This window comes from Temnothorax curvispinosus, unplaced genomic scaffold, assembly GCF_003070985.1.
Source record: "Temnothorax curvispinosus isolate PA1 unplaced genomic scaffold, ASM307098v1 QBEX01014781.1, whole genome shotgun sequence".
Classification (NCBI taxonomy): domain Eukaryota; kingdom Metazoa; phylum Arthropoda; class Insecta; order Hymenoptera; family Formicidae; genus Temnothorax; species Temnothorax curvispinosus.
The window spans coordinates 333,960-358,254 of NW_020224561.1; the positions used below are offsets into that span (position 1 = coordinate 333,960).

The following is a 24,295-nucleotide window of genomic DNA, read 5'->3' on the forward strand; positions in this document are numbered from 1 at the left end:
GCCCCCGGCGGAACCTACTGCCTCCACGCATACACTTTCCACGCGAAGCGAGATGCCACATGGGTTTACAACTTTCTACGCGTGAAAAGTGTATGCGTGGAGGCAGTAGGTTCCGCCCCACCGCGGGGGGCTCCACTATTATTAAACTAGACACATAGTGTGCCTTCAAAGTACATGCGTGGGCTTTCCACGCGTGAAAAGTTGTAAACCCATGTGGCACCTCGTTTCGCGTGGAAAGTGTATGCGTGGAGGCAGTAAGTTCCGCCCCTCCCCCCCTGCGGTGAGCTCCACTATTATTAAACTAAACACATAGTGTGCCTTCAAAATACATGCGTGGACTTTCCACGCGTGGAAAGTTGTAAACCCATGTAGCACCTCGCATCGCTATCGCCTATTGTGCAAGGGGCTTAAGATTGCCGGGAAAATCAACTCAAACATACACTATTTTGTCGAGGGCAACGATATGTAACTCCAGCTGCCAGTACTTCGCTGTCAGAGCTTAGAGATTCCTGAGAATCAGTACTCTTTGGTATCTCTTCTGAATCTGAGATATTATATTCTGAAACACTTAGTCTTCTGTCATACTTATCATCCGTATCACTTTTTCTTCTCTTATCACTCGAAATTGCTAACTCGGATCTGTATTTCATCTCCTGCAGTTTTTCAGAAAGTACCTCCTTTCTAATCAGTACATCTAGAAGCAAAGTAAATGGTATCCCAATATTCTGAAGCTAAAGCTATAAATCACAATAATAAATGCCTTTATTTACCTGGAAAATGAAACTGTTTTAAAAACGTGTGTGTATTGTGGCTAATAGTGGCTGATAGCAATGCCGGACTAGAAGGTGTTGAGCGGTTATATCTCAAGGTATTTAAACTAGAATCGCCCTAATAAATAATAAATATACATACATATATATATATATATATATATATATATATAAAGATTTTGCATCATTTTATCTATATAAAATTATAAAAAATGATTCGTTATGCAATATAAAATATCTATACATTTACATCATTATATAAAAATTTACTTGCGTAATTTAGTTTTAAATATATATTTTTAAAATTCCTGAATAAATTTTTTTGCATCGATAACAGCGAATAGCTCTTAATTAGCCCTGTTTCCTTCACGATTGGATTTCCAACAGAGCCTCTACTCAACGATTTTTAAACGCTGGCTGAAAGTATCCGTAACTACACATTTTTTTTTGTTGCTCGAGACTGACGGTTCTTCTTGCGAATGGGGAGGGTAAGTTTCCTCTACATTTTATATTATCATTCCCACACATTTATATATATATATATATATATATATATATATATATACCCGGTTTTCATAACGTTTTTCGCCTTCCGGTTCCCAGTTTCCAGCCTTTCCTGTCTTTCCAATCTCCTGGTTGTAGATTGCGTTCTGACATGGCCTTTTGTATTCCGCTCAACCACGTTGCTTTAGACCTTCCTCTTTTCCTTCTCTAAGTTGGGGTCCACTTCAAGATTTGTTTTCGTCGCTCATCCGTTGTACATGTCCATACTATACCAGTTGTCTTCTTTGGATTTCATCTATTATTGTTCGATCTACTTTCATTATTTCCCGGATTCTTTCATTTCGGACTTTTTCTAATCTGGACACTCCCGCAGCTCTTCTCCAGAAGTCCATCTCCAGGGCTAGCAGACGACGTTCCAAGGATTTTGTTAATTGTCAGGTTTCACATCCGTACAATACTATCCCCTGGAAAATTGTATATAATACGCTTGCGCGCTCTGGATATGCTTTTTGACCATAGGACTGAGTTCAGACAGCCTACTGCCTTTTTTCCTTTCATTATTCGGTTCTCTATTTCGTGTTCAGTTCGGCCACTATTGTCTATTTTCGTGCCCAAGTAAATGTATTCTGTGCAAGATCCTATTGTTTCGGTGTTGTCTACGTTCAGATTATCCTTGTCGTTTCCTATACATAGATATTTTGTTTTTGACCGATTCACCGATAGTCCCCATTCGTCATACTCTTTAAATAACCTTCTCTTCATGAATTCCAGGTCCTTTTTGTCTTGCGCAATTACAACTTGGTCGTCTGCGAAATGGAGAGTATATAAGGAGGAGTATATAAGGAATTATCGTTTAACTCTACTCCTATTCCGTTGCATGCTCGCCTCCATTTACTAAGGGCCTCATTTAAGTATATTTTAAATAAAGTAGGAGAGAAGCAGCAACCTTGTCGAAGGCCTTTCGTGACTGGAAAGCTTTCCGATATGTTATTTCCGAGTTTGATCCGCGATGTTGCTTGATCATATAATTGTTTTATTGCTGTTATTACGGGACTTATTTATTCGGGACTTTTCTAGTACTTGCCAGAGTTTTTGCACAGGGACAGTATCATAGGCCTTAGTTAGATCGACAAATGGCATGAAGATCTCTCCGTTGGTCGCGACTTTCTTTTCGTTGAGCTGAGCCAAACTGAAGATGTGGTCCAGACACGAGCGACCCATTCGGAATCCTGCTTGTTCTTCAATTTCTTGGGGGCCATACTCTTCTTCTATGATGTTTCGAAGTACTTTCCCGTATAGTGGACTCATAGTGCTTGTAACAGATATGCATCTGTAGTTTGAGCAGTCGTCTCTTTTCCCTTTTTTATGGATCGAGGTAATCCAGGCTTCTTTCCATGCCCTGGGGATCCTTTCTCCATTTAGATATCTTGTGAAGAGTTCCCTAAGGAGAGTAACAAGTTTTTGAGTTCCACATTTTATCAATTCAGCAGGAATTCCTTCTGGTCCACTCGCTTTGGCGTTCTTCATGGATTTTATAGCTTTCCATATAATTCCTTCATCAATATCAATATGTTGCCCTTGGACTTGATATGTTTTTGGGGAGTCTGTGAGGTATATTGTCCTGTCTTCTTTAAATTGTTCCGAGTAATGCTGTTTCCATGCGTTTATCTGTTTTGGCTGGATGTTTATTTTGTTTATGTTGCCCGTTTTTAGAGTTCGGATCAGTTTCCAGGCTTCCGATGATTTTGTTCCTCCTATGTAGCAGTCCCACACATTTACATAAGATATATTTAGGATTCGACAATATCTCCATTCTTTGTGGCGGGAATCCAGAGGAGACTTATATATATTCCTCGTCATTCGTAGGATGATTACCGTTCGTCAATTAATTTGCCACACATTTTATCATATGCTGAAGATGGTCTAAATTAAGACCAATACGTTCGAACTAATTATTGACTGAATAAATTTTTCGCATCGATAACAGCAAATGGCTCTTAATTAGCCCTGTTTCCTTCACGATTGGATTTCTAACAGAGCCTCTACACAACGATATATTTTTAAAAACTCACTAAAAATATTTGGAAATATTTGGAAATTGTAAACCAAGTCCACTGCTTGGCGATGTGAGCTAAAGTTAATAAAATATATTATATTTGATAGAAATTGTAACATACCTGACAAGGTATATTCATAGAAGATTGTGTATATGACAGTCTCCTGTCTTTGCGATTTAAAGGAGGTAATAAATTTGCATTATTCGAAGATGTTGCGGCAGGCCTCTTTAATACTGGAGAAACATTCAGCAAATTACCTAAAATAATGTATTTTTATGACTTACTGTTAAACATTTGTTACTCTTGAAAAAACTTTGTAATATAACTTAAAAAAAATATGAAAAAAAAAATTAGACAATAATTAACAGTATTAAAGTTGCAATGTTTTTACGTACTCTCAGATTGCATAGTTCGTTTAAACTCAGCATAAAATCCTCGAGGTAGGCCACAAGAAGGAGGTACTTTGGATCCACATTCTCGATGGCATCTATATTTACATTCCTTGCATTTTAAAGTGTTCATAAACATCGGTTTCTCACAATAGTCACATACTGTCATTACATTAAAAGATCTGGTAAAGCGATGAGCAATTATATGACTCATGCCGCGAGACACAGGAGTACATGGAGATTTTGGCACGTTGAGACTTGTTTCTAAAAATAAAACAAAAAATATAATTTATTTATTTAAAGAATATAGCGTTAAAAAACGTTTCTATTTCATGTACCTGATCCCGCAAGATTATCATCACTTTCTGCATTTGTAGTACAGATTGGTGGTGGTTTAAAAAATGATTTAATAGGTGATTTAACAGGTGATTTAATAGGTGATTTAACAGGCGATTTAATAGGTGATTTAACAGGGCTATTACAATTTGACAAAAGACTTTCTTCCCTTCCATAGTCTGTTGTACCATAATCTAAACTTTGTTCTGTTGGTAAATTTCTTCTCACAGAAAAATTACTTTTGTTCTTTATAGGAAAGTCACTTCTAAAACTAAAAAGATATAATGTTAGTATATATTTAAAAGATAAATATTTTATTAAAGTAAAGGTTTAGAAAATTACCACAATGAAATAACACGTAATGAAATTAATAGAAAATGCATAGTAAACTATTCTAAGTATTACCTAGATAATGTATCATCATTATCAAGTTGCATACTATCAGGACGACTTGCCAATTGTGATTCATGAGATTTTGACTTAGCTAATGGAAATACTTCAGATGGGCTATTTTGCACACTAATCAGTTGTTTTTTACATGGAGGAGGAGTTGACGGAAATTTAATTTCTATAATCAAGAAAAATTTATGTATTTTAATCTTCAAAATATAATTAAAAAAGTATATTTTCTTCATACTTACCACGTTCTTGCTTTAGTAATGAAGAGATACAAGGAGGACTACTTAGTATCAAAGATGCAGAAGCTGCTGGTAATACATCATTGTTGTTATTATGATATGGAATGCTACTCTCTGATGGAATAGAACACCGTTGACGAGATAGAATTGGCTTAGAACAAATTTCCTTGCGTAAATGGTAACTGTCCCAAGAATCCCAGTATAAATCTGAATCATTCTCCGTATCTCCTTTTATTAGAATATCTGACAAAAATAGTAAATGTATCCATTATTTTGTTATTTATGATATATACAAATAAAATAAATTGTTTTTACAATAATATAAAATTTTATTTACCCATGTATCGCCATAAATTACTCAGTGCTTTACGAAGCCTACGACATTCTTCCTTGTAGTATATACAATTTTTATTTAACATACTGTTTAATTCATGTTCAGACTTCTCTCTCAGGTCTTCAAGAGTATTAACTTTGAAACAAACCATCTAAAATATTATAACAGGGCATTAAAGAAACAGAAATTAAGACTTGGTTTGGTAATGTCATTTAAATTTATTTTTAAATTGTAATAAAACTAATAATAAACGTAACAAATCATAAAAAATCTATTCATATCTGTGCTCATATAATTGTTACCTGAATTGATTCCTGAGTGAGACCGACTACCCGCAACCATTGTTGTAACGATGGATATTCTATTATGTCTGACGGCAACGGGTTGGCCAATCTGGCCTTTGCCACAAGTTGTTTGCAGTATAACTTTATTAATTTCCCCTATAAAAAAATATTTAAATATATAGATATATGTAATTATTTATTTAAATATAGATAAATCTTATTCCGCTATTGTGACACATATTAAGTATTAATCTCTACAAAGTTATATAATTTATATATTATGTACACGTATATTAATTTTAAGCTTCGTTGTTTATTACCGTAATTGTGTATGTTTATTTGAAATAAAGGTACAATGCTCAAATACGAAATATACACCGAGAGTAAAAATTATTTATATTTATATCGAGTATCATATACAAGACTACAAATTTCTACCACTAAAACATTTTAAGCAATCATTACGACATTACACCATAATCCTACCATAAACGTATATAAATTTTAAATAATATTATCTATATCTTTCAATGGAATCGTAATAACATCACAAATTTCTCAATCTCACAAACTGGACACATATTTATTCAAGATAAGCATACAACACTCAAACACGACATATTGCACATTTTATACTCGGATTAAAAATTATGTATATCAAATGTCATATTATAACTTTCCTATGACCATAAATTTCACTACAAAAACATGTTAAATTTTGGGATTACGATCATTATGTCATAATCTCAAAATTTACAGATAAATCTCAAGTGACATTATCCGTGTCTTTCAACGGAGTGACATGACAAATTTTTCATTCACAAACTGGAAACGGCAGGAAGAAGGCATTCTCAAGAGCAATGTAAACAAATGTAAACAGCTGAAGCTGTCATAACGCGGAGCACGGCGGGGCACGATATTTTCGGCGTTCCCGCCGACATGACGGAGTCCGGAGGTTCTCGAGGCTTTGAACGACGGCGAGACGGCGCGGTTGCAACTATGTTGACGATCAACAGAGAGAAAGAGAGGCGCCAACGACCAGCGTCGTCGGGGCAAATCGGTCCTGATTTTCGCGCGCGAGGGGCGAGGGGTACGGCCGGACTTGTGGAGGGCCCCCTCACCTCCAGCATCCTTATCTCCTGCTGGGTCAGCTCCGCGGTAACGGAGCATTGGGTCCGCAAATCGTCGAGCTGATCGGCGGTGAAGTTAATCATAGTTTGCGCGACGTCCAGGGTACGTCGTACGCTCTCCACGTCCCCATAGGCTGCCATTCCTCGCGCGACGGCCAACCCAACGCGCGAATTCTCATCAATACGGGCTCTCGCTCTCACTTGACGGGCATAACGCCGACCACGCTTGATACCCCCGTCCGGTCGTTTATCGTCGCCGCTCCGCCGTATAACCAAACCACTTATCAACATTGACAACCATCTTGGCCGCCTATCGATGACGTCAATCGACGCTGCCCATGCCGGGCTCAGGGCTGTTGAGGAGCTCGACTCATTCGCGTAGCACGGGCGTTCGCAAAGCTAAACACTTTTTAGCTCGCGTTGTAAACGGCTTTTCACTCATTTTCTCGCACTCCTACTACGTTTACGCGAGCGTTACTTCTGCAGTAACTTACGATTATTCCTTCGCGTAAACGGGATTTTGTAGTAACTTAAGGCCATTGCACGTAACAAAGTTTTAGTTATAATCGTAAGGCCGTAAGATAATAGACCAATCACAGTCGATTATTTTTCGAGCTCAAGGAAGAGTGCGTAGAGTGCGGTAGAGTGCGTTGACCAATCAGAAGGCTGCCGCAAGTCGCCTGCGACAAAATCAAAATTTGTGATTGGTCAACGCACTCTGCCGCATGGCGTTTCCGCGTCTATGGAGTCTTAGCATTACTGTACAGATTAAATTATTTAAGATTCTTGGTAAAATAATAATTATTAAGATATTTCTTAAACTTTTTTTATGTATAAAACATACATCATTGATAATGTATTTTAAGTTTCAAAATTTTTTGCAACAAAACAATTTTTTTAATTGTTTAAACAATATTAATTATTAAAAAGAAAAAGGCCAATGATCGAGCATTAGAGATTAGAGATCGAGATGTTTTTTTTTATACCTTGACCATACAACCTGACAAAAACAACACTTCTTATGGACTGGATCCGATTTATTCTCGCCTCCGAACCCTGTCATACCGGCACCAGAGTGAATTTTGGAACGCAGCCGGCGCAGCCCTTGATGTTTGTCTTTTCTTCAATATGGCGGTGAGTTTACGTTCCTTGCTCGAAAAAACTTCTTTTAATCTTCATATATCTTTTACATCACTAAGCTCTAGCAAACATCATTATGACACAGGAATAACTGATACTATCATAAATTATTGATGATATTTATTTTTTTTTTAATTAAACCGATTTTCAAAATTATCGCTGTGATAGGCGAATGAGAGCGCACGCTTGTTTTTAATCGGCATTAGTACATATATATCTTTTGTTATGTTTATAATAAAGTTTCTTAGTTCATTTGTTCTAAAAAAAATTTTACGTTTAATTAATACATAAATGACTTATTAAAAATATATTTGATCTATGCTGATCAACAGGCTGGAAGTATCGAATTATAGGTTAATATTGTTATGTTAATCCTTACTCGCGGTTTTTTTTTACATAATTACATGGAATGTAATTTGCATTATATCTCAATTTTCATTGTTATCTTTAATGATTTCCAATTAAATAGAAGTTGATAATATTCTATATATCCTCCATATAAAGATAAACGCAAAAGTCACGTCTAATTGTGAAACAATTTATCTATAAAATCGGTAAAGGTTCACTCTGTAAATTTAGTAGATTCCTTCAACTGGGGTACATTTTACACCCTACATGAAGAACATTGGATTAAAGGTCTTAATTTTAATCATTTTAATCGCAGGAGCTAAAGAAAGCGTCCGAGAAGAAAATCAGGAAGAAAACCGAGAAGAAGACTAAGGAGCCGAAGGATGCATCCAAAAATATAATGCGTGAAGTCAAAATCCGAAAGTTGTGCTTAAATATTTGTGTGGGCGAATCAGGTGATCGACTGACGCGTGCTGCCAAGGTAGATTTAACATTCTGAACATATTATTTTTGTTTTAATAAAAGTGTTTCCAACGGTCCAACCTTTAGAGTTAAAATAATTTTTCACATAGGTCTTGGAACAACTGACTGGCCAGCAACCAGTGTTTTCTAAGGCTCGATATACGGTACGTTCATTCGGTATCCGCCGTAATGAAAAAATAGCTGTGCATTGTACTGTACGTGGCGCGAAAGCTGAGGAGATTCTGGAACGTGGCTTGAAGGTGAATGAAAAAAAAAAAGTCTATACGTATGATTTACGCTTACATTATAATTCTAATGTATTATTTGGGTTACAGGTACGCGAATATGAATTGAGAAAAGAAAACTTTTCTTGCACCGGCAATTTTGGCTTTGGTATTCAAGAGCACATTGACTTGGGAATTAAGTACGATCCCAGTATTGGTATCTACGGTTTAGACTTCTACGTTGTACTTGGACGCCCAGGTTAGTAGTAACTACCTTGATTTCAATTGCATACTGAATGCCTAAAGTAATGTTGCACATTCTGCATCATAGATATCCTTGTTTTATGGTGTTATCTATACATTAAAATGTGCTAGAGAAAATGTTTCATATTTGCAACTCATGCCCACTTCATTTTACTGGGTGTGTTACTTGATTGAGACTACACTTTAATTAAATATTAAAATATTTATATATTATATAAATGTAATAAAAGGATGAAAGTTTCATACCTTATGTATGGATAAATCTAAATGTAAATTATGAAATGTGTTTAATTTGTAGGATTTAACGTAGCTCACAGAAGAAGAAAAACTGGTAAGGTCGGTTTTCAACACCGGCTTACCAAAGAAGATGCTATAAAATGGTTCCAACAAAAGTATGATGGTATTATCATAACAGGAAGGAAGTGATTCACATGTATTTTATATTGTACAATTTAGTAAATAATTTTAACAAAAATTGTCTATATTCTTTAATAATATATCTAAACCTTGTATCCGTAACACCTTCATGCTGCCGAAAATCCTGCAGATATATTTATGACACTCCGCGAAACTTTGGAATAAGAAAAAGACTTAATATTAAAGCTTTGGAATTTTTATTTAAATTTTTTTTTCTATTGCATAATACAATCAAAACACTGACGAGTATGTGGATAAATTAATGAGACAGAATGTTCCTCACCAAGATGCATATAAAAATAAGGATCAAGTAAAACGTGAATTTGTTATTGTACGTAATTATTAAATTCGCGGAAAACACTATATCAGAGACAAAATTGGACAATATTCTATTTAAAAAGTGTCAAATGCTTATCTCTAGAATTTTTTGTCATTATTTTCGATGGAATGACATTTTATTAGCTATAATCGATCTTACTTAGGCCTAGCATTATAACACCCACATAAAAGGAACTTCATTATAAAATAAACATTATTTACCACTTCGGAGTTAGAGAAATGTGTGATCGCACTTACATATTATATGAAACTATATTCTTTCCTTGGACATTGGACGTTTTGATACAGTATTACTGTCAATATATATTTCTGTTTCTTGATTTATAAAACATTTATTAGAAGAATGTTGCTTCAAGAAACGATCTGTATGTGCTATGAACGTTCGTACTTATTGGCACCTTAGACGTACACTTTTCAGACTAATTTCATTCGAAATTACAAAAATCTTAGTGCTAAAGAAATTATCGTTTCCATTCATATTGCGATTTTAAATCATACAATATAACACAATAATTAACGTAAAACTTTCAGATCACAACATTAAGATTTAAAAAGAAAAAAGGCAAAAAGAAAATTACTTACATCTAATTTTACAATATTCTTAATTGCTGAACAAGAGTTCAGAGCTTTGATAACAAAAGGTAACTTTAATCCGATAGTTGGTGCTGGTTGGTGCCAAGCATTAAACTTGATTATAATCAAATATTCGTTCACAATAATTAACTGCCTCACTACTCTTTGGTTCTAATTTAAATACATGAAAATATCCCGTAAAAAAATGAATAATTATAATTATAAGACATATAGGAAGTGTGCTCATTTTGATATCCACTAATAGTTGCACTTGTATAACTCTTCACGACCTACTTAACTTGAAGCTACGAGCAGATAAAAAGGCAAGATATATCCTTCAGTCTCCATATTATTACCTTATCTGGACGCCATGTCAGCAGACTTTGATATAGATAATATATACAGGATGATTCAGAGTTACTATACATATATACAATTAAATGATTTCTTTTCCATTGTGACCATTTACCTCAAAATCATTTTCTTGTACATATTTAAAAGTTTGAAAGACGGACAAAAACTCTGATCTTTTTATCCTGAATATTGTACATACATACATACATATATATATTATATGTATGTATGTGTATATAGATATATATTTCATTTATAACAAATATATAAATAAATTTATTTATCTATGTCTGTGGGAATCCCCACGTGATAACGAGAAAGATATATATTCAAGTTTTACTCGTATAAAGATGGGCATGCATTTCAAATAATTACGTAAAGATAATAGATAAATTCTCGACTTAGAATTTTCCTTAGCAATTTGTTATATATATCATATATTTCTTGCTCAATTTTAGAATATTTTATTATGATGCAACGCATGCATAATAATCATTGAAGAAGTGAAATATGATTTGCAATAACTAGACAATATATCTTTTTTTTCGAATGTAACTAGGATATTTATATATCTACTAATTTAGAGCATACAAGTCATGCGATACGCGTGATATTAATTTGTAATACATGGCCATCGCAGAGCATTGATGATATATACAGTCATAAACAAATTCAGTCTAAGCTGTATATAATTTATGCTGTTAAATCCCAGAACTTTAAATATACAAGTAAAAGCAATCTCCTAAAATTGCTAGCTGTTTACAAACTATACGCCATATATATTTTATGGATTAGCTAGCAATTTTTGCAAGAGAAGCATGTTGCTTTTATAATATATATTTTCGATATATCTATCAAGTTTAAAACAAATTTTTTGAACACACATAAAAATGTTGATTTTTAAAAGATACCAAAGACCTAAACGCATTTAAAAATTTGGGTATTAAATTGCATAATGTAACACCAGCCGTCAATAATGATATAACTTTTTTATATTGAAAATTTTTAGAAAATATTATTTTCTCGCTGATCGATAGTATCTATCGATATTGTGCCTTTCCGCATCCGTGAAACCTAAGATACTTTCAATAGCATTTAAGTGACCGTGATGATTCTCCTTATCAGTTAAGAAATAGTAGATCGCCGACTTTAGGAACTGCAGGGTAATTTCTGGGTCGAGAGTACCCTGGCTGCTTCTCGTCTCTACAATACGCCTATACATTGCCTGATCAAAACAGAATAACGCACTTGTTAAAGAACAAAGTTTTGTGACATTAAGAAAGTGTACAACTGGAAAGTGTTGTATAATTGTTTGTACATATAATGTTTCATCAAATTTGAATTCAGACATATAATGTATAAGATTCAACATAATAATATAGATATAAGTTTTTAATGATTAACAGCATACATGTACGATTGAAAATTATTTGTATATGCCAATTTCGTATCAAGATATAACACAATATTACAATTTCGTATCAAGACATAACACAATGTTACATTTTTACGCATTAATATCAAGTAGAATTAAATCGATCTATCTGAATTCAAAAATATAGTATACACGTTTTGTATGCACTATGGTGAAAATATGGTGAAAGCGTGCATTGCCTGTAAGCACGTGCAAAACTTACATTGCCCGAAGATAATAAGAGGCTGTTTCTTCCAAGTGCACTGGATAACATCGCCCGATCTAAGAGCAACGTATAGAAGTATAAACCATCTACGTTTGTGCTTCATTGAGTCCGCATGCAATTGTTGCAGCAAGCATTCACTAACGCGAATGTAAAGGAAAGAAAGATACGAGGAGCGCAATCGTGTTCTTTTCCACACGCCCTTATCTATTCAAGAACTGATCGCCCTGCCGACAACTTATGTCGGCAAGTTCTCAACAAAAGTTCTCCACAAAGTTAACGTCACTCCTTTCACTTACGGATGAGTGACGATTACTCTGAGATAACACGGAATTACTAAGTTACAAAATAACAAGTTATTCAGATAAGTCACAAAAAAGATCTCCAATTAAATACATTCATCTAATTTCGGAATTTATAAGAGGAAACCACAGCAAACATTACATTTATGTCAGAATATCAGCTCTTGATGCAGTAAAACATTGATAGAATACCGGTGCATCAAATATGCGAACAACTGCTACTTTAAGGGCGATAAAAAGTGGATGAGAATTGCGTCATCACGTCGCAGCCGAGTTAAGATACAGACCTTACGTGTGCCAAGGACCCAGAGAGAAACAGCCTCCTGAGCGCTTAATAAACTTTGGCTACGTTCGGCTGAAATGTGAGGTTCAGGCGAGTAGCTTGTGTCCTGGAGTGTGAGCGGCGACCAAAAAAAGTGGCACATCGTTAGTACAAGAGTATTGTGAACTACGAGGATGCTCGAAATGTGATGTACACGCCTAACAAGTGTAATAAATAATACGATAAATGTGAGAAATGAATAAACAATGTCTGCGAAACAAATAAAAAAGCTGATTGGATTACGCAAAAAAAAAACGCGTTTTTGAGATTCACTTTATTAGATGTGTTATTGTGTTGGCATAATTAATCGCTAACACAAATCTTGCTATCGCCCTCTCTCTCTCTCTCTCTCTCCCTCTCCCTCTCTCTCAATCGTGAGAAAATCAGTTATTTTACGAATTTTGGTATACTTATACTTTAGGTAGAATGCATCTAAAAAGAATAAGACATACTAATGATTAAGCAAGGAAAATAAGAATGCAAATGTCGAACTAATAAGAGACTCATTTGTGCAAATATCGCAATGCAATCTAATATTATGAAAGCTCGTTGATGACAACAAAAATGATGAATTCGCTGAAAAAGACTGTGGCATATAATAACTAGTGTTTGAAACGCTTAAAAATCATAACAAAAATTCTATTTGAGATATATTAATAGCAACTGAAAATTCCTCTCATCTTGCAAAAAACGAATAAAATTTTCAGTCAATCTGCTACGTCGCTGTATTGCCATATTTGTCAATGTAAGACTTATAGAATCGTAAATTATAAATAAATCACATCTCACCTTAATATTCTCTAACTCAGCTTGCGTGACAGTTAGCTGTTGAAGCAACTCTGCAACGGTGACTTTAGGCGGTGATTGATGCGCCTGCACGAATATCTGTAATTTTATGAAAAGTACTCTTACCATTGTCGATCTTGCTTACGTTTTCCATCCTTATGTTTATCTTCGATATATCTATCATACCTGATCGGCTTGTTCGATGCGCGCCGCTTCTTGACCTTTGGCATACATTTTCAGGTACATTTGCTTATTTCTTTCTTCCTGCTCACTCAAAAGCGTCTTCTGGTCATTAAGCTCAGTCTTCACAGCCTCTAATTCCAATTCTAATTCACGCGCGCGAGCTTCGGCAATGTCCATAGCCGGGCGCATTTCGCAGTAACGAGTATTAACCTCAGATAATTGATTCAACAAGCTTTCCACCTACAAATACATTACCAATGTAAAAAATCATAGTTTTTTATTTTTTAGAAGAATGAAGAAGGAAAAAGTTATGATCAGTCGAACGAAAGTCTTTACTGACCTTGTCATTGTGCTTCTGTTTAAGCTCCTGCAACTCATCAACATGCCGCCTATGCATATACTCGATTCTACCTTCGTAATGACTAACTAATCGACGTCTCTCTTCATCTCGTTCTTCGCTCGTTGGCGTCACAGGATTCGTATCAGGAACAATATCGTCGGATACCGTATTAGCACACGTTGTCGTGCTGACAGTAATCTCCGGCTGTGACTCAGGGAGGCACACGGAGTCTTTCGAATGGACGGAACCGTCTTCGAAGTGTCCAGAATCAGCTAATGACGAGGGGAGATCCGTGTGCACGCGCTTTTCCGGCGTTTCCGGACTGGTGACGGGTTTCTCCGCGGCGCCTTCATCAGGAAGATCCTTGCTTGGCGATTCCGGCGAAAAGGGATTGTTCTCGCGCACGGTGAGAGCGTCGCTGCTATCCGTTCGCTCATCTGGACTGTTCAGAGAAGCCTTGTACAACCTCAACTCTACGACCTCCTTCGTCAAACGCAAGATCTCCCGGTCCTTCTCATCGATCTCCTTGCGCGCCTCCTTCAACAGAGCCTAAACATAACCGAGAGAGATATTAACAGCCACGTAATTTTGACAAAGAAAAAATAAAATTATAATAGTTAAGTATACGGGTAAATTTGAGTCTCGTTATTTCATCACCAATTCCAGATTAAATGATTGTTAATCAATTATGAAATTTAGACTTCTCAAGAGACTGAGTGAGTCACGAATGATATTTTCAATTCAAGAGATAAAGTATAATAAAGAAAAATTCAAGAGCAGAATGAGTAACGAATAAGATCTACAGTTCTTACACACCCTGGTGAGAAAATTTTTTATATTTTCTCAAAAATTTCCCCTAAGAGAATTTCTTATATAGTTTACAACATATTTAGATTTCTACAAAGAAATGTATTAGCGGGAAAAATATGTCAATATTATTTTGTCTGAGTTTTTCTGAAAAATGTTCCAATTCATATAAAAAATCTTAAAATTCTAAGAAAGCCTTGAAATTTCTATAGAAATTCTGATTAATAATAAAAAAACTCGATATTTTTTCACCAGGGTAATAGGAATTAATTACCTGAAATTTTCGGACTTGTTTAGCCGCTCTCTGAGTAGGCGTAAGGTATTGTTCGTTGTCGCCGACGTAATTCGAGCAGTGCACAACATATTTTCGCGACCGACCGGACCAGGTGGTGCCGTTCAACGCGAAGGAAGCATGCTCGCAGGCGCTCGCTGTGCTGCAAGCGCTGCTGTAACTCTTAACACTCTCGGCATCGCTGTCATCGTTGACTCCCGCTGTCGTCGATCCCCCAGAGGCCGCGTGACCTGGCCGCGGCCTCACCGGTGTCAGTGAGAGACTCTACGGTACATTATTCCATGAGCAACATCCGTCAGCGCGACTCATTAAAACAGATACGAATAGAATAGACAATATACAATGCGTATATGGTGATGTTAATTTTATAGATACAATCACACAGCGTTAAATTAATGATTGTTTGAAGTATGGGAATAGCTTCGAAACTTTCAGGAGATTTAAAGATTCCGCGTTGATAAAAATATAATCGTGCAGCTAAATCAGTAATTGCTTGAAGTATGGAAATAGAATTTTTTTTTAAGTAGCGTTTTTAAAGACTTAAAATATGTAACTTAATATAAGTTGACGTTAAATCGAATAGAATTCGAATTTTACGATAGTTACTAAACAAGTAAAGAAAGCTTCTTAAAAGCATATAAATGCTATTTCCAAAATTAAGTAGTACCAGTTTAAATTAAGTTCAATTAGAAGATATTAGAAATATGTAAGAAATATAATTTTGCATTGCATGAGTTTGTGCTCGTTGCCTCGTACTGGCTTTAATTTAATTCGTTATAACTAAATGTTTCGTTAACATTTTTCGATTACCTCCAAAATTGCTTAAGTGGAGTAGAAAAACGTAACTAATTATTTAGTTAACTTTTCTCGATTATTTTCAAAATTTCTAAGTCATTAGCTGACTTAAAAAAATAGCTATTTGTTAACAATAAATTAGAGAAAAGACCATTTACGGTCCAGGATTGGTAGTCTAATAATAATAATATCGTATGAATTTATACTTTTCCCAATCTCAGTAAACAAACTGCGCGCCGATTTTTCGCAATACATTCTTTACAGTGATTTAATAAGGATGCTTATTAGCATCAAAAATTAAATCGATTATCGATTTAAGTATGTGAATTTACTGTTCTAACAAAGCGCTATGTTTTAAGACTGATAAAAAATTGACGTGTAGGTTACTAAGTTTGGAAGAAGTATACAAAATTCACACAACATTATTATTATATAGGCTACCAAAAAGATCCAACCTGGACCGTAAATGGCATATTCTCTAATTCTAATTGGTTATATAACGGTTCTGTTTTACTTATTATTATTAACGTTATTGTTTTGTTAACGTTTTTCCTAGGTTCTTAGCAATGTTATAGAAAAAACGATAGTTAACTCTTCTGTTAACGCTTCTTAGTTATCCAAATTTTTTAGTTCTTTAAGGGAATTAAAAAAAAAATAGCTATTTCGTTAATGCTTCTCGATAATCTCCAAAATTTCTAGGTTCTTAAGCGGATTAAAAAAAAAAAACAACTAACTCTTTCGTTAACGCTTCTCAATTATCTCCAAAATTCCTAAGTCCTTAAGCAGATTAGAAAGAATAATAACTAACTATCTTGTTAACGTTTCTCGATTATCTCTAAAATTCTCAAGTCTTTAAAGGAATATTAGAAAAAAATAACTATTTCGTTAACATTAACTATTTCTCAATTATCTTCAAAATTTCCAAGTTCTAAGAAGGATTAGAAAAAAAAACCTAAAGGCACGGCTTATGTACAATGGCTCGTGGAAATCGATACGTGGGTGGATTTATAACGAGTTGCCTACCTGTTGGACGATTTCTTATATTTACTACACTTGGAATAATGACACTCATCTAGGGTATATCTACCCGGTCACGCAAAGGCGGACAGGCCGACTACAGGCTCAACGTGCGAATCGCCCGTTAATCAACGGAACTTCGAGCGTCGTCCCGAAGTTACGGTTAGCACAAAATAAAGGTAAAGGTCTCCATATCAAGATTCTGACACACGCCACACATAAAAGCCAGAGATAAATTTCTTCTATAGTTCTTGCCAAGGACTTTAGTGGATCTTAGAACATGAGCGGTAACAAATCGCACTTTAATGATCTTAATACGTTTGTCGTTGCGTGAAAGAATATAAAAGAAATATAAAAGAACGAATATATCGAGCATTCGTACAGAATATTCTATGCTAACACCGGTGTAACGAGCAAAGCGCGCGGAGCAATCCCGGTAGTGCTCTTCAGTTTTAAACCGTTCAATCTTTAATGCAATCCCGGGATTGCGGAGCTACCGTTTGCGTGTCTCTTTAGTTTTCGCTTCCTCGCGCGATACGATAAGAGATCGTAATCGCCGCCGAAGAAGCTCCTCGTCGAGCAGCCGTGCGTCAGTCGATACTTGAAACTTAACTCGGAGCAAACTCGTCTACGTAGTGCGTAGCGACGTTGACGATTCCCTCCGGACTTGGGAGACAATTCCTTCTAGGTAGGAGCTAGACGTGTCAGCGAGTTACTCACGAAGGATCGTTGTCGCGGCGAGTCGGTTCCATTCTCCGTGATGACCGGGAAGATACGATGATCCGGATGTTGATGCTGCTGCGGCGACTGCAGGAGGTGGTTGTGACGACGGGGATGGTGTTGGTGGCCGACCAGGGCCGTGCTGGCTGCGACGGCGGCGGTGGTGGGTCGCGGATGATGTGGTAGTAGTCGTTCGCCGCGCAAGCGCAAGCTCGCGGCGCGACGCAGAGCCGACGGCGACGGCCTCGGTATACGGGAGTCCAACGAAGACGGCGGCGAGGTAGTAGCTGCTCATAGTACATTCTGGTTAATAATTGAGTAGCGGGAGATGGAATCATGATCGAGAGCAGGCTATAGAGAAAGGTCTGTGCATCGCGCATTCGCTTTTAAAGATCAGAGATTTGAGGGTAATCTAGTACTTATTTCTTTAAAAGCTTCTTGAAAAAATCGATATAATCTTTTGAAGTCAATCTTCTTTCGTAATTAGGAATCTTCTTTCAATGAATGTCGATTAAACCACTTCCAACAATGAAATGGAAATTATACGCATTGATTTCGTCTTCCAAACTTTGCGATAGTCGCGATTGAGGTTTCAGCAACGTTTAATAAGTTTTGATATCGCCGATTTTGGGAGCTTTCCAGCAAACGACACAAATCGACACAAGTATCGTTTTATCTTTGTTACTACTCATTGCCAAAAAAGAAAGATAGAACGATGTTTGTATCGACTTGTGTCGCTTGCTGGAAAGCTCCCTTTAACTAATATTGTGAAATCTTGGGTTCTAAAGTTTTTAAATTTTAGAAAAAGATTTTATATTTATATGCCTTGATCGTATTTTCTCTTGATGGTAAATTCTTAATCGCAATCGCAGTTCAAGCACGTGGAAATATAAATTTTTTATAGATTATGTGTGAGCCTCGATTGCCTAAATTCGTTAGAATTTTAAAGTTATAGAAAATAAATGGCGAATGACACAATTTCTAAGTAAATCTAACAAAATCTAAAAACAGATTTCCATAACACGAGTTACAACGGTTGACAAACTAAGAGAAACATCAAGGAAAGACAAAACAATGATAAAATCAGTTTACAAAAGTGACATTTAGGAAAAACAAAAATAAAACTTTGAAATTGAATTGATTGAAAGTGACATTGGACAGTAGAGAGTAATACTCGAAACAATTACTTTTTCGGACGATTTTGCAAACCGAATAAAACGCCACGGTAAAGCAAAAATATTGAATTTATGATGCATTTGTCAATCCAGATTACGTGAAACAAACGAAATATTCAGAGCTCTCTCAAATCTATTATAATCTTCCAGTTGTTTGGAGCAAGATGTAAGTCTAATAATAGCGTCGGTCGCCAATTAATGCAGACGTAATCTTTGCGGAGGATTTTCCATCCTATACTTACTAGGGCTACCAGCTGATCCGGCATCTGACACGTGGGTAGAATTGGTGGTTGTGGCAGTGACCTTGTCGGTCGCGGTGACGGCACACGTTGCCAGGATCGGCGTCACGGGGGACGTCGGGATGATGGTCGCGGTGGCGTGAGTTGATTGACCCGGGTGAGTTGATTGCACCAGCTGCAAGGACTGATGCGGAGAAGATTCTTCGTTGTCGTAACGAGCCATTCTGTCCATCCCGGCTTATCTCGGCGCCGTGACGACTATCACCTGATGATGCGAGGAGAAAACATAGCTATTTATTGCCCGAGGAATTCAGAATTTGAACATCTAAGATCTTGAGAAAAATGCGTAAAACGAAATCTTGAAACGAAAGATCGCAATGGTAAAATGCACGTGAAATGATTCGTCCGGGATTAACGCAAGATATAATTAATATTTTACTTTATTACTGTTAATATGTACATTCTGTATTCTGTACGCACTTGTGCGAATATAGATTGAAATAATCTAACAAGCAATCTTCAGTTCTTTTTTTCAGTCGAAATTTGTGGAATAAATATATTTATTTGTGCGCAATCACGACGTTGTTATCTCTCAAAGTTTTGTCTAATCTTTCCTAAGGTCATATCTAGCTCGTAAAAAAACAATGTCAGAGTCAATGATGCATCGGCGTGCTTATCTCAGCAAGCAAATTCTTCCAGCCCGTCGTAGTAATATAAATGATCCTTCGGCAAACAGGAAAAGGTGGTGTTGGCCGAGGTCGAGGACATATCGATTGAACGGAGGCGCTACCGTGCGCTGAACCTAGGTCAGTTGTCTATCTGAACCAGTTCCTGGTAAAGATTTTTAGAGAGCGCAACATATTGTCTGCGAATTCCGGACGAATCTCAAATTCATTCTCGCCCGTGAAATTTTACTTTATCTAAATTTATCTAAATAAAAGACTTTTTCAAAAATTACGAGATTTAGAAAAAATGCGTAAGTGGGCGTAAAGAGTTCTCCAATAAAAAATTAAATTATTAAATAATTAAATTAAATTAAATTAATTGAATTTTTTGTTATCTGTTTTTGTGTATGAATTAAATTCACATAGATCTATTTCTAATTAAATTTTTCTATACATAAGAAGAAAAAAAATCAATTTTAATAAATTAGGTACAGAGATAGTAAATAATCTGCATTAGAAATAATAACTCTATATAATAAATAAATAAATACAATAAATTGCGCACGAATTCGAAGCGCTGCACGTTTTTCGCGGATAGTCACAACGTCACAACAGCAAGGAGCTCGAACACGCAAGTGCTCGAAGTCATTCGCACAATTGTCGGGTGCATTAAGCGTGCCGTATACAGTTGTTAACTCCGCGTGTAGGTGTACTTCGTCCTTGCGGTAACCGCGGAAGCCGGATACGAGACCGTAATTTCGCGGCGAACTTTAGAATGATTAGCAGAATTACGTAAAAAGATTTTAAAGGGATTGTGCGTGTGAATTCCGAACGTGAATCTCGAATTTGCTCTCTCGAAATGTACAAAAAAATCCAACAGACGTATACAAATAAACCGACGTATAAAAAAAAGTACGTATATTATATAATTACCCAATTTTTCATGAATACATAAATAAGAAATCGCAAGTTGAAATAACGGTGATCGTAAGTTATCATTTTATAGGACAAACAGTAGAGAATTAGATAAAGAATTGTCTGTTTTGACGCATTCTTAGAACTTAATTTAAAAAAAAAAAAAAACAAATTGCATAAAATTGTAAAATAATATTTAGTTAAAGTTCCTAAATATGGTAAATTAAAAAATCATGTAAGCAATCACGAAACGCAACGAATCCATTGTTGTAATAAGAGATTCAAATAATTTCGCACAAAATAATCCGTGATTTTTAAAATAAAGACTTTTAGCTAACTAGCATAGAAGCGAAGTTACTTTACAAACAAACATCGATCCGGTCGAATTCGTTTGCATTCGTTTGACTTAGTTTGAAGGTCTCTAATTTGACTTATTCTGGACGTTCCTTTATTTCGTTCATATTTCACAAAAGAAAATCCAGACTCGCGATCTCCTTCTCGTGACGTAGAACTTTTCAAGTTTGTAATGCAAACACAGAATATTTCAGTTTGGGAGCGTCTCATTACGTAAATCGATCGTAACGCGCTCGGCGGTTTCGACATCGCCGAGTTTACGAAAGGTAAATTAAAGCCGAGAACGCGGAATAATCTCCGCTCGACTTCGGGTGTCGAAAGGACAGTCGAAATGAAGTGAAAGGCGCGAAATGAAGGAGAACCGCGACCTTTATCGAAATAAAATAATCGATCGGGGGCCACATTCTATTTCAAGGATATTCTGCGACATTATGCCAGCGTTTGCTTCGCCGACACGGGGCGGGTATCCCCGATACCATAAGGCGACCGTAAATAATTTCGCGTAAAAACATTCATTTGTTTACAAATACGCGCCACGCAAGTCACGTACTTCCGCAACCCCCGCAAAATCCGCATTCCTCCTTAAGCCTGTAGCACCAGACCACAGATTGAGATTGAAATTGGATTGAAATTTAACCAATTAGAGTATTACAGCAAAGTTTACTAATAAACTTGAGATTAGTTTTCACTATTCTAATTGATTAAATTTCAATCCAATCTCAATCCTAATCCGCGGTCTGATACGGGCTTTACTCGCTTTTGCCCGAATCAATATACAGAATTAATGCGTCTGCAGTAACGTCTCGCTCTCTATTGGACAGGGCAGGGAACATATTGATTCGTTCATTCAATAATGCAATTTGTTATTTCTGCATTGGCTGAAGATAATTAGTTTGTCTACTTCCGCGATCCGTTGCCCCTCGCTCGCTTTTCGCTGGAATCAATACCCAATCTAATACAGTCAGTTAATTGAGATTAGATAATTTGTTGATTACATTTCTATAGGAAATATAATTAACAAATTTGTTAATTTGTTAATTATATTTCTATAGGATTGATATAAAAACCTTAACAGCAGAGAGGATAAAATAATGAGAGCTGAGAACAAAAAGAATAATCTTTTACGATACTCGATACATTTGTTTAAACAATTAACCCGTTGTGGTCACACCTCTTAAAAATAACGTAGTGGTCACACGGGGTCCAATGGACCCCACAACAGTTTCCATTTGCGTTCTTTTTGATGTATCGACTCAAACCTTGAACTGGAATTAATTTATGACTTCCTCTTGATAATCCAATAATTTAAAAAATTTTTTTATGTTGAAAAAACGCGAGAAAAAAAATTTTTTTTCGAGAAATTTGACTTTTTTTACAAAAATATTCATCAAAATTTTTTGAGATAGAGTAAAAAAACTTTGTGCGTTTTACTTTCAAAATAGTATACTTTTGGAAAAAAAAAAAAAAAAAAAAGCCTGGGGTCCACTGGACCCCATGTGACCACAACGGGTTAACATATACAATGCGTTCTGGCATATTGTAAAATTTCAACAAATAACACGAAATATTTTTGAACAAACAATATATCGATAGATCGATAAAGTGATAAATCCTTTAAACGAATGGGTCGATACTTTTCGCGCACGCGAACGCACTCGAGCGACCGATCGACGCGAAATATTAGCGACGCGCGCGTTATATAACGCAAGTAAAGTATAATCTGGTATAATTATAAGTAAATTGGCGCGTTAACGGAGTGGGGACTGGGAAACGAAACGCTCGCGATTAACATCGAGCGAATCCGAAGTGTATTCCTATTCGTAGAGCGCAAAAAGATAGCTATCGGCTTGCCAACGTGCTTCTCACGCTCGACGACGTTTCCACTTTCGTGAGAAAATATCGATATACCGTCGGCGACGATATTTTTCGGTCGCGTATTTTTTTTTTGTCAATCCATCGGTGAGATATCTCGCGATAAGGCGCGTCACGTCGTAGATGACGTAGACTATTAATTCTTTTCAAACATTACTTGCTCTTTCCGCAACGGTCAGAAATCAAACGTTGGAACTGGAAGGGAAAGAAAATGAACGAGACGAGATTGGAGGGAACTGGGAGAACTGCGGACGCGACTGCGGCTGGAAAAGAAGCTGGGGAAAAAAAAAGCGACCGTTGTCAATTTAACGCGAGTGTCGATTGTCGGCGCGTATCGTTCAAAAACTGCTCTCTCCACTCTCCACGCTTTCGTCTTTCTCCTCCTCCACCTCTTTCCCGCCGCCCTCGCGCCACGCCGACGAGTCGCTGCGTAACCAGCGTAACATATGTAGCGATCGTGGATCCGACGGACCGACGATTGAGGGACTGAGGAGTGAGGAGAGCGAGGGAGGGAATCGCGAGATGCTCGCGCGCGGGCACTCACCTCGGTGAAAAGCGCACCGGTACCGTGGGCGAGACACGTTCGATCATTCGCCGTTTGTTTTTCCCGAAGCTGCAGATTTCCTCGAAGCGGAAGCAGGCGGCGTCACAATATCCGTTCGCGAGAATCAACAAATCCGCGAGGAAAGACACTTGGCTTGACGCACTCACTGTCGAACACCGACTGTCACTCCGGACGGGGGCCACGTGGTCCTGCCGCAGAAGTCGGAATGAGATTCGCGACTGCGAGATCGGGCAACCCCTCCCCCTCTCCCGCCTCTCACCCACCACCCCCTCACGTGCTCTCTCTCTTTGTCGAACCACCGGGCGAGAATCGAGAGATTCGATTGTCTTCTCGGTCGCACACTCGCACGGCGCGAACGTTGCCGCAAGTGCCGCAACTCGGCCGCAAATTCGGACGCGACGAGCTGAAGTACGCGCCGCTTGAGGAAAGTCAACGTCACACTGTGAGACCGTGACACGGATCGCGCGCGGGCACGTGACGTCGGCGACGACAGAGTTTTTAGCGATAAATATCGGTCGTGCATACGCCGTGTATAAGTACCGCGTCGACGACGATGACACTAATCCAACTAATCTAATGACTAATTTTGACCGCCCGCGGCATCTGTCGACGATGAGGCGAACGTTGTTGCGCTGCTCGGGCAGTCTCGGGACTATTCGGAGAGGCTCGGTAGTAGAGTTTGTTTTTTGTACCTTGCACTTTTTACACTTGAAATGAGATACACATATCGATTATTAGAGGAAGAA

General features: G+C 36.9%; 3 protein-coding genes across 7 annotated transcripts in view; 1 reads left to right on the plus strand and 2 right to left on the minus strand.

Annotated features, from left to right (window-relative positions):
* LOC112464970 (kinase suppressor of Ras 2-like) overlaps nt 1-6,776 on the minus strand; it is a 9,606-nt gene extending 2,830 nt beyond the window's left edge. Inside the window, exons 1-10 of one of the 2 annotated variants that reach the window (XM_025032291.1) lie at nt 6,434-6,776; nt 5,331-5,468; nt 5,032-5,179; nt 4,698-4,937; nt 4,462-4,624; nt 4,059-4,327; nt 3,727-3,984; nt 3,452-3,588; nt 771-888; nt 441-694 (exon numbers count right to left, since the gene is read on the minus strand). In XM_025032291.1, the coding sequence (XP_024888059.1) occupies nt 441-694; nt 771-888; nt 3,452-3,588; nt 3,727-3,984; nt 4,059-4,327; nt 4,462-4,624; nt 4,698-4,937; nt 5,032-5,179; nt 5,331-5,468; nt 6,434-6,733 (2,025 nt within the window). In that variant the 5' untranslated portion in view covers nt 6,734-6,776. The remainder of the gene's footprint in view (nt 1-440; nt 695-770; nt 889-3,451; nt 3,589-3,726; nt 3,985-4,058; nt 4,328-4,461; nt 4,625-4,697; nt 4,938-5,031; nt 5,180-5,330; nt 5,469-6,433) is intronic. The other variant, XM_025032292.1, reaches the window with a different exon arrangement.
* Nucleotides 6,777-7,529: 753 nt separating this feature from the next.
* On the plus strand, nt 7,530-9,364 carry LOC112464959 (60S ribosomal protein L11-like). Its single transcript, XM_025032272.1, has 5 exons — nt 7,530-7,576; nt 8,247-8,411; nt 8,503-8,652; nt 8,728-8,875; nt 9,179-9,364. Exons 1-5 carry the CDS (start codon nt 7,571-7,573, stop codon nt 9,304-9,306), a joined length of 597 nt encoding a protein of 198 aa, XP_024888040.1. The 5' UTR covers nt 7,530-7,570; the 3' UTR covers nt 9,307-9,364.
* A 111-nt stretch (nt 9,365-9,475) lies between these two features.
* Nucleotides 9,476-23,785, minus strand: LOC112464958. Of its 4 annotated transcripts, XM_025032270.1 has the most exons (10): nt 23,529-23,785; nt 19,182-19,443; nt 17,765-18,051; nt 15,215-15,496; nt 14,134-14,682; nt 13,797-14,033; nt 13,614-13,709; nt 12,790-12,891; nt 12,201-12,259; nt 11,670-11,788 (listed from the first exon to the last, which is right to left on the minus strand). In XM_025032270.1, exons 2-10 carry the CDS (start codon nt 19,408-19,410, stop codon nt 11,767-11,769), a joined length of 1,863 nt encoding a protein of 620 aa, XP_024888038.1. In that variant the 5' UTR covers nt 19,411-19,443; nt 23,529-23,785; the 3' UTR covers nt 11,670-11,766. The 4 variants fall into 4 exon arrangements, with proteins under 4 accessions (XP_024888036.1, XP_024888037.1, XP_024888038.1 ...); XM_025032268.1 differs by lacking the exon at nt 12,201-12,259 and having other exon boundaries at nt 9,476-11,788; XM_025032269.1 differs by lacking the exons at nt 12,201-12,259; nt 12,790-12,891 and having other exon boundaries at nt 9,476-11,788.
* Nucleotides 23,786-24,295: the final 510 nt, after the last annotated feature.

Excerpts from the sequence above, each read along its gene's own strand:
- LOC112464959 (XM_025032272.1), top strand. Across the intron at positions 8,653-8,727 it reads TTCTGGAACGTGGCTTGAAG|GTACGCGAATATGAATTGAG; the intron begins GTGAATGAAAAA and ends TTTGGGTTACAG. Across the intron at positions 8,876-9,178 it reads CGTTGTACTTGGACGCCCAG|GATTTAACGTAGCTCACAGA; the intron begins GTTAGTAGTAAC and ends TTTAATTTGTAG.
- LOC112464958 (XM_025032268.1), bottom strand. The coding sequence starts at position 19,410 with ATGGACAGAATGGCTCGTTACGACAACGAAGAATCTTCTCCGCATCAG. Across the intron at positions 14,034-14,133 it reads AACAGAAGCACAATGACAAG|GTGGAAAGCTTGTTGAATCA; the intron begins GTCAGTAAAGAC and ends ATGTATTTGTAG. Across the intron at positions 12,892-13,613 it reads CTGAGTTAGAGAATATTAAG|GACACAAGCTACTCGCCTGA; the intron begins GTGAGATGTGAT and ends CTCACACTCCAG.